The sequence below is a fragment of the Poromitra crassiceps genome (genome assembly GCF_964638095.1).
Source record: "Poromitra crassiceps genome assembly, chromosome: 1".
NCBI classification, from domain to species: domain Eukaryota; kingdom Metazoa; phylum Chordata; class Actinopteri; order Beryciformes; family Melamphaidae; genus Poromitra; species Poromitra crassiceps.
The window spans coordinates 3,654,919-3,665,221 of NC_139623.1; the positions used below are offsets into that span (position 1 = coordinate 3,654,919).

Consider the following 10,303-nt stretch of genomic DNA (forward strand, 5'->3'; position numbering starts at 1 on the left):
TCTTTGTCCGTACAGAAACAAACTCCCTCTGGTAATTTTGCCTTTGTCCGTACAGAAACAAACTCCCTCTGGTAATTTTGCCTTTGTCCGTACAGAAACAAACTCCCTCTGGTAATTTTGTCTTTGTCCGTACAGAAACAAACTCCCTCTGGTAATTTTGTCTTTGTCTGTACAGAAACAAACTCCCTCTGGTAATTTGCCTTTGTCCGTACAGAAACAAACTCCCTCTGGTAATTTTGTCTTTGTCCGTACAGAAACAAACTCCTTCTGGTAATTTTGCCTTTGTCCGTACAGAAACAAACTCCCTCTGGTAATTTGCCTTTGTCCGTACAGAAACAAACTCCCTCTGGTAATTTGCCTTTGTCCGTACAGAAACAAACTCCCTCTGGTAATTTGCCTTTGTCCGTACAGAAACAAACTCCCTCTGGTAATTTTGCCTTTGTCCGTACAGAAACAAACTCCCTCTGGTAATTTTGCCTTTGTCCGTACAGAAACAAACTCCCTCTGGTAATTTTGCCTTTGTCCGTACAGAAACAAACTCCCTCTGGTAATTTTGTCTTTGTCCGTACAGAAACAAACTCCCTCTGGTAATTTTGTCTTTGTCTGTACAGAAACAAACTCCCTCTGCTAATTTGCCTTTGTCCGTACAGAAACAAACTCCCTCTGGTAATTTTGTCTTTGTCCGTACAGAAACAAACTCCTTCTGGTAATTTTGCCTTTGTCCGTACAGAAACAAACTCCCTCTGGTAATTTGCCTTTGTCCGTACAGAAACAAACTCCCTCTGGTAATTTGCCTTTGTCCGTACAGAAACAAACTCCCTCTGGTAATTTTGCCTTTGTCCGTACAGAAACAAACTCCCTCTGGTAATTTTGTCTTTGTCCGTACAGAAACAAACTCCCTCTGGTAATTTTGTCTTTGTCTGTACAGAAACAAACTCCCTCTGGTAATTTGCCTTTGTCCGTACAGAAACAAACTCCCTCTGGTAATTTTGTCTTTGTCCGTACAGAAACAAACTCCTCTGGTAATTTTGCCTTTGTCCGTACAGAAACAAACTCCCTCTGGTAATTTGCCTTTGTCCGTACAGAAACAAACTCCCTCTGGTAATTTGCCTTTGTCCGTACAGAAACAAACTCCCTCTGGTAATTTGCCTTTGTCCGTACAGAAACAAACTCCCTCTGGTAATTTTGCCTTTGTCCGTACAGAAACAAACTCCCTCTGGTAATTTTGCCTTTGTCCGTACAGAAACAAACTCCCTCTGGTAATTTTGCCTTTGTCCGTACAGAAACAAACTCCCTCTGGTAATTTTGTCTTTGTCCGTACAGAAACAAACTCCCTCTGGTAATTTTGTCTTTGTCTGTACAGAAACAAACTCCCTCTGCTAATTTGCCTTTGTCCGTACAGAAACAAACTCCCTCTGGTAATTTTGTCTTTGTCCGTACAGAAACAAACTCCTTCTGGTAATTTTGCCTTTGTCCGTACAGAAACAAACTCCCTCTGGTAATTTGCCTTTGTCCGTACAGAAACAAACTCCCTCTGGTAATTTGCCTTTGTCCGTACAGAAACAAACTCCCTCTGGTAACTTGCCTTCGTCCGTAGAGCAAAACTGAAAGGAAATCATGTGAAAGCTCAGAAAATCTCATGAAAGCTATCTGAGAGGAACCTTCAGGCACGTTATGTTTTTACTTTTAAATGTAGTTCTGTTTGGGTAATGCACTGTCATGTGGTAATGTGTAATGGGAGTTGGGATACAAATGGACCGTCCAGTGTGTTTGTGTCGGAGTCGGGCGTCAGGGGCGTGGGTTAGGACACCATGGGCCCCTGTGCATGAACACTGTAGTATTGTAATTTACTCTAGGCATTTCAGTAGGATGTTAGTACAGTTATATTGTTTCTTTTTTAGGGACGCATTAATGAATCAAAATCTTAGATCTAAATTACATAACTATTATTATTATTATTATTATTATTTTTTTTTTAAGTTCATATGGTCAAAGTGTTCTAAGAGCACATTTGCTCTTTTCTTTCTCCTTTTCCCCTTCCAGCCACATTATGATGTGGGAATCCTGCTCACCATAGTCTTGGCTATTCTCACCATCGTCCTGATCTTCGCTTTCCGCTACAAGTGCAAGTCCAACAGAACCTGGGTGAGTGAAGCCAGCCGGGGCGGCATAAGTGAATGTGGGCATGGGAAGTGAGTCAAGTGAATTATCACCGTTACCAGTATTATCGCAGTATTGTTCAAATGTGCTGAATATGTTCAGAAAGTACTGATACACTCACTGACATAATTTCACCAAGTTTTATATTGAAAACTCATGGGGGAAACATGTCCCCCAAACCAGATGGAGGACTGTTGCTAACTTTGGTTTATGATGGACAGTATTTACTGTTTTTCAAAGTGCTCTAATCAAACACGGTTTTAATGATAATTCAAGTTTGTATTTTTTTTGTAACTTATTTTTTATTTTGACAGTTTCAAGTATCATACAAACATTTCAGACATACATATAAACAAACGGAAGAAAAGAGCAGATGGGGCAGAGAACATGAGGTCTTTACGAGTGGGTGGTCAGATAGAATTTTATAGTCTCTCAGCATTGGTACTTAATACATGAAGGAAGAAAATTTGAACAAGGTAAAAAAGAGGGAACCCTAATCAATTCCTATTTCCTGTAAGTAACAGTCCCATTTTAACAAATAGTTTTCCCCTTTATCTTTCTGTAAGCGGAGGGCAAAGGTCATCTTTTCCATGAGGTGTATATGTTTGACAATTCCTGTAAAAAGCTCTGGAGTGTGGGGGGGTTTCTCTGAAGCCAACATTTGGTGATAGCTTTCTTACATGCGATCAGGAGTATTTTCAGAAGATAGGCATCACTTTTACATAGAGCTTCAGGCATAACTCAAAGGACCAGGGAGGGAAAGGATACCTCAATGTCAAAGCCTAGGATCTCAGACACTAAATGACCCATATCCTCTCAGAAAGGCAGAATACCTGGGCAGAGCCAAAATATATGAGCATGATCTGCTTGCATTGACCCACATTCCCTCCAGCATGTTGGGACCCAGTGAGCTTGGATTTTTGCTTTGGTGTTATGAAAAATCGAATCAGGCTCTTGCAACTAAAATGTCTCCATGTCAATGGGTTAGTGACAGAGCAATGAGTTTCCCAGGCCTGTAGCCACACCTCTTCGGTGATCACCACACCCATTTCTTTTTCCCAGCGCTCTCTCACATAATCAGTTGAGTTTTTGTTCATTGAAGTAATGACAGTGTATAATTTGCCTATAACTCTTTTTTTGTTCTCACCATTATAGGCCTCTATGAAAATCTGAGTTATCTTAGAAAAATGTTCAGGTTTGGGCCCTCTGATCTCTTTCAAAAAATAATGGCGAACTTGTAGATATCTATAAAAGTCATATTTATTGAGTTCAAATGATTGGCTTATGTTCTTAAAACGATCAATGTCCCAATTCGACATAATTCTGCAGAGAGCTGTAATGCCCTGCCGGGTCCACTGTCTGTATCCATGATCATTCAGTGCTGGTATAAAGTGTGGGTTGTGGGCCGGCCAACTCAATACTTTTGTCTCTCTATGAAGCTGAAATCGGTTAACCACCTCCATCCAAACCTTAATCGAAAGACCAACCCATTGGTTTTGTGTTTGAAGTATTTCTTTCACCCTGTCAAGACATCCCAGAACTGACTGAATTGGAGTATCTAATAAAGAGAGTTCAATGTTTTTCCATTTTGCTTCATATTCTTGAGTACTAGCGGTCTCAACTGAGCAGATAAGTAATAGTCCCTCAATGAAGGTAGTGCCATGCCCCCCCCCAGGAATTTGTTCACAGTTTATTATTAAACCAGTAATGGTTTCATCCCTGGTGTGACATGGTATTAATATGAAGCTGCATTCTGAAGAAGAGTATGTGTGTTGTATAAATGTCCAGTATAATACCACTACTATTTCTATTGGGCCACTCCCTCTTGCGTATGCAGGACTCAGTCCATCAGCAGACCATGCACGCCATCAGTCGTCTGGAAACCAAAACCTACATCTCCCAGGGGTGCTCGGGCTCCCAGCGCCACCACGGGGCCTGGGGCTCAGCCAGCAGCTCCAACTCCAGCCCCGTTTGTGCCATCTGCCTGGAGGAGTTCCAGGATGGACAGGTAGGAGGAGAAGGGGTGACATGCACAGGGACAATAAGTCTGTAGATTGGACTGCCCATCAGTTATATCAGCTAAAGCTAGAATGTAATTCTATCCTCAGTAAATGTGCGTTTCCACCTCTAGGACCTGAGGATCATCTCCTGTGCTCATGAGTTCCATAAAGACTGTGTGGACCCCTGGCTGCTGCAGCACCGCACCTGTCCCCTTTGCATGCACAACATCATGGGTAACAATTCAACATTTTCACTTCAGCCTTGGTGGACAAGCTGCTTATTAAAGTGGGATTTATTTTTAGTTTTTAGTTTTTTACTTTCATCTACTTGAGGATTAAAATGTCTGTCAGGTTTTTGACAGCTCAGGAGACTTTCAGAAATTACAGCATTTTTGTCTTTTAATCACTTGGAAACCGGCATCCATGCTTTTCTTTTGCCACGCCTTCACTTTTTGTAATTCCATGCACACCAGTATATCCACATTCAGGTTAGTCCAACATGCGGCAGCCAGATTCTAGCTTTCCTTCACTGGTTGCCAATGTAGTTTAGAATTTATTTTAAAATGGCATTGATCACCATTTAGGCTAAGGCCTATAGCTTTATCTCTTTTAACCCCTTTGTAAATCTGTTTTGAGAGTGCTTTGTAAAAAGTCATTATTTTATTCATATAAAAGTGTGTGTACTATATTGTGCTCCACAGGTACGGAGCGTCAGCCCCAGAGAAACAGGCTCCAGCAGACTCCGGAGCACAGCCAGGGCTTCCTGCACCCTCAGTCCTACAGCACCCCACACAGCCACCCCTTCCCCCAGCACGCCATCCCCTTCCCACAGCACGCCATCCCCTTCTCTATGAGGCCCCACTACCCCCGGAGCCCCTCTGGACCCTATCCCTCTCTGGGCCACTACAGTGGCTCCTCACCCATGGACCCCCAAACGCTACGTTTTCTCACCAGCAGGCCCCTTGGCCCCGGCTGCGGCTACCACCTCCCTCCAGAGGGCCCCGGGAGGCCCCACAGGATAGGCGGCAACTGCAGGACTTCCACCCACCACTACGCCCCCCGTCGCTCCTGCCACAGCTACCGCTCGTCCTGCCCGGCCCAGCGCAGCGCCTCCAGCTCCAGACTGCACCATGCGGCCTCCGCAGCCCCGCAGCCCCGAGGTGCAGCGGCCCACAGCCGGCAGGATGAGGGCAGCTGCTCTGGGGGCAGCTACCACACGGAGCGCAGCGGCTACCTGGCCGACGGGCCGGCCAGCGACTCCAGCTCGGGGCCCTGCCACGGATCCTCCAGCGACTCGGTGCTCAATTGCACCGATGTGTCCCTGCAAGGGGTCTACGGCAGCTGGTCCACCTTCCGCAGCTCTCTGAGCAGTGACTACGATCCGTTTGTGTACTACGGGCCGGGCCCCGGGCGCACGCCCCGCAGGAGCAGCCTGGAGGCGGGGGCCCAGGCCCGGCCCCGCTCTCTGGATTCAGTGGTGAACAAAGCGGGCTGCCCTGAGGAGCAGCCGCAGACTGTGTTCAGCCACATCCACTTCCACCGCCACAGACACCACCACTACGAGGAGGGGGAGCACGGCCAGGGCCCGGGCAGGGGCTCGGACGAGGAGCACGGGGCCGCCGCCACCCCAGCCGGGCCCCCCACCCCGGCTGCGGACAAGGACTCGCCCACATGCCCTCTCAAGCACAGCCCCTGCCAGGGCCCCAAGGCAGACCCTCCAGACAGGCCCGGCACGGGGGCGGAGGCTCAGGACCGTGAACCCAGCGCCCCCCCAGCACCGGTCCTCATGTCCCCGGTCCCCTTACAGCTCCAGCCGCCCTGCTGCCACCAGTGCCACGGACAACCGCACAGGAGGAGTGGGCGGCCGGGCGGCTGCGTCCTGGACGGCCCTTCTGTCCGCTTCCACCAGAGCCTGGACCTGCAGGACGACTGTAGCATCCACATCCACTACGGCCAGGGCCCGGGCTTCTGCTGCCCCCCTCCGGACCTGGCCCCCGCCCTGCTGCCCGTGCCCCTCATCCTGGACTCTGGAGGCATGGAGGACTGGCCTTGCTGTGGCGGGGCCCACGTGGTTTGGCAGAAGCGGGTGCAGCAGGCCCACTCGGAGCCTCAGCTCCTGGGGCCCGGGACCTCTGTGGACAGGCCGCCATGCAGGTTCCACCACGGCCCGGCCGCCACCAACACAGACATTTGTTTATACTGCCAAACATTACAGCACAATCAGGGTGGGTGTTTTACCATCACAGTGTCTCCAGTCTTTCATATAAGAATGAGAATAATACACTTTATTTGTATAGCACTTTTCACACATAAAATGCAACTCGTAGTGAAAAAAAGAAAATTAAAACAAAACAAAACAAAACAAAACAACATAAAATAGTTTATTAAAGGATAAGTTATCCTCCCACATGCTACGTCCTGCAGGTGAAGCTCCCCGCTGTCAGGGGAAAAGACGCGGCTGGCAACTGCGCATAAGTCAGAGGAAGCATGGTGCTTGTCTACAGCTCTCCCCAGATCGGCAGAGGGTGGAGCAGCGACCGGGGCAGCAAGGGGGAAATTGGCCAAGTACAATTGGAGCGAAAATGGGAGGGGGGGTTGCGGGCGGTCAGAAAATAATAATAATTAAAAGATATATATAAGTTCACCCAAAGATGAAATGCTGTCATTATCTGCTCACCCGCATGCCGGTGTAAGGTTGGGTGACGTTTTTTAGTCGACAAAACATGGAGTTTTCCAGAGAAACAGAGTTACAGCATTCTCCTAAACAAAGTGAATGGTGACCAACTTTCAGATATAAAAAATAAAATAAAAATGCCGCTTCTTTTCACTTGACAGTGGGGAGCTTCACCGGCAGGATGTAACACGTGGGAGGATCATGCTATTCCCACCAGTTCCAGCCATGAACAGGTGCCCTGACTGACCAGAGGAGGCGCTAGTGCAGCGACTAGGACACATACCCCTAATCCGGCTTCCCGCCCGCAGACACATCCAATCGTGCTATGCCAGATTATTACAGTTTTTTGTAATAACTTAATAACTAGCTCTGAAAGCAGAATTATAGGGAAAATAAATGCAAACAGACAACTAGTAGCCTACAACTACTTATATATATATATATATATAATTTAACAATAGCTATTTTAGCTCCAGGCCGCCATAGAATTGTATGGCGCAAATTAGGGCTGTCACTTTTTCCCAAAATAAAGTTCGAACGAACTTTAATTGCCCGCAAATCGTTCGAATATATTCGAAGTTTTTTGGTTAATTAAAAAAAAAAAAAAAAAATCAGGCCAGGCCACCGGGCATCAGCCCGACGTGTTAGCTTGGACGCTCACAGTCACAACACTGCCTCACAAACTTGGCTGCATCCAACTCGAGACAACTTTTCAGACCCTGGAGACAATCTTTCTCAGAAGAGACTAACGCGACAAATCTGGAGACTTTTTCTGACATGGGATTAACATTACCAGCAAGCAGCAGTTGGTTAATTTTGGTTCATAAAAAAAAAAAAATAAAAAAAAAAAAATCTCAAGGACTGGCCTTGCTGTGGCGGGGCCCACGTGGTTTGGCAGAAGCGGGTGCAGCAGGCCCACTCGGAGCCTCAGCTCCTGGGGCCCGGGACCTCTGTGGACAGGCCGCCATGCAGGTTCCACCACGGCCCGGCCGCCACCAACACAGACATTTGTTTATACTGCCAAACATTACAGCACAATCAGGGTGGGTGTTTTACCATCACAGTGTCTCCAGTCTTTCATATAAGAATGAGAATAATACACTTTATTTGTATAGCACTTTTCACACATAAAATGCAACTCGTAGTGAAAAAAAGAAAATTAAAACAAAACAAAACAAAACAAAACAACATAAAATAGTTTATTAAAGGATAAGTTATCCTCCCACATGCTACGTCCTGCAGGTGAAGCTCCCCGCTGTCAGGGGAAAAGACGCGGCTGGCAACTGCGCATAAGTCAGAGGAAGCATGGTGCTTGTCTACAGCTCTCCCCAGATCGGCAGAGGGTGGAGCAGCGACCGGGGCAGCAAGGGGGAAATTGGCCAAGTACAATTGGCGCGAAAATGGGAGGGGGGGTTGCGGGCGGTCAGAAAATAATAATAATTAAAAGATATATATAAGTTCACCCAAAGATGAAATGCTGTCATTATCTGCTCACCCGCATGCCGGTGTAAGGTTGGGTGACGTTTTTTAGTCGACAAAACATGGAGTTTTCCAGAGAAACAGAGTTACAGCATTCTCCTAAACAAAGTGAATGGTGACCAACTTTCAGATATAAAAAATAAAATAAAAATGCCGCTTCTTTTCACTTGACAGTGGGGAGCTTCACCGGCAGGATGTAACACGTGGGAGGATCATGCTATTCCCACCAGTTCCAGCCATGAACAGGTGCCCTGACTGACCAGAGGAGGCGCTAGTGCAGCGACTAGGACACATACCCCTAATCCGGCTTCCCGCCCGCAGACACATCCAATCGTGCTATGCCAGATTATTACAGTTTTTTGTAATAACTTAATAACTAGCTCTGAAAGCAGAATTATAGGGAAAATAAATGCAAACAGACAACTAGTAGCCTACAACTACTTATATATATATATATATATAATTTAACAATAGCTATTTTAGCTCCAGGCCGCCATAGAATTGTATGGCGCAAATTAGGGCTGTCACTTTTTCCCAAAATAAAGTTCGAACGAACTTTAATTGCCCGCAAATCGTTCGAATATATTCGAAGTTTTTTGGTTAATTAAAAAAAAAAAAAAAAAATCAGGCCAGGCCACCGGGCATCAGCCCGACGTGTTAGCTTGGACGCTCACAGTCACAACACTGCCTCACAAACTTGGCTGCATCCAACTCGAGACAACTTTTCAGACCCTGGAGACAATCTTTCTCAGAAGAGACTAACGCGACAAATCTGGAGACTTTTTCTGACATGGGATTAACATTACCAGCAAGCAGCAGTTGGTTAATTTTGGTTCATAAAAAAAAAAAAAAAAAAAAAAAAAAATCGAACAGGTCAATTATACATTCGAACATGCCCTCCTCCCCCACATTCGAGGTTGAATTCGAATTTCGAATGAAAAGTGACAGCCCTAGCACAAATTGTATTCTTTCCTAGCTCTCGCAGGTGGTCCCGGGCCGGATTTGGCCCCCAGGCCTTGAGTTTGACACATGTTCTAGACTTTTGTATGTAGTTTTCTGTGTTCTCGATTATATTTTGTAGGCATGACTCGAGCTGTTTTTGTGTCCACAGGATCAGAAGAGGAGTCTGGTGTGTGAGAACTTGTTGCATCCCCAATGTCACGCTGCTACACAGGAGCCAGAATGGACAAGCCTCTCATTGGCCATCTCTCTCACGTCTTCAGAATGGACAAGCCTCTCATTGGGCTTCTCTCTCACGTCTTCCAAATAATTCCACAGACACGCCTTCGTTCAGGCGATTCCCCAGCTTCCCCCAGGGCTCAGTGTTGAAATTAAGTGTTGAAAGGTTCGGTAAGATATTGAGTTAGATCTTAATAGGAAGGTATTAATTAATCCTATATAACTTAAACTGAGAATGAATATGAATTAACCCCATGTTATCATGTTAAAAATCTATGCTGTATGTGGCATGCATAATGTTATACTGTATATCAAAATATTTCCCGTTTAAATGTTTGGAGACTGGGAGATGCTGGGGAACTCATACAACACAGGGGGGAAAATGTGTTTTGTGTGTGTGTGTGTGTGTGTGTGTGTGTGTGTGTGTGTGTGTGTGTGTGTGTGTGGGTGTGTGTGTGTGTGGGTGTGTGTGTGTGGGTGTGTGTGGGTGTGTGTGTGTATGTATGTGTGTCGCCTTGTCAGTTATAAGAAGAATATTCAATACCGACATGATATCTCAAGTTCCCATGCTCCTTAGTGACAACTAACGAATGATCCTTGCTTCGGGTGTTGAGCCCTCGTGAAGTGAGACTCCATCTCTACATTGCTCACTCGACAACAAAGTAACTTGAGGTACTTATTTTTGCTTGCTTGATCTTTGTCTCCCTTTGCTGAGAGAAGCGTTTCTCTCCAGCCTACCTCAGCTCAGATTTCTAAACATGCCCCAGACATGGGTCTTTAAAGGTACTGCTGTAGTGAATTCAATATACAT

At 46.1% G+C, this 10,303-nt stretch overlaps 1 protein-coding gene across 1 annotated transcript in view; it reads left to right on the forward strand.

Annotated features, from left to right (window-relative positions):
- The window catches only part of LOC310786451 (E3 ubiquitin-protein ligase RNF43-like), a gene marked incomplete at both ends in the record, with an annotated part of 24,206 nt that extends 14,756 nt beyond the window's left edge, over positions 1-9,450 (forward strand). The window contains 5 exons of the mRNA XM_083647661.1: positions 2,044-2,145; positions 3,998-4,168; positions 4,292-4,394; positions 4,862-6,385; positions 9,425-9,450. Coding sequence (XP_083503787.1) covers positions 2,044-2,145; positions 3,998-4,168; positions 4,292-4,394; positions 4,862-6,385; positions 9,425-9,450 — 1,926 coding nt within the window. The remainder of the gene's footprint in view (positions 1-2,043; positions 2,146-3,997; positions 4,169-4,291; positions 4,395-4,861; positions 6,386-9,424) is intronic.
- Between the last annotated feature and the right edge of the window lie 853 nt (positions 9,451-10,303).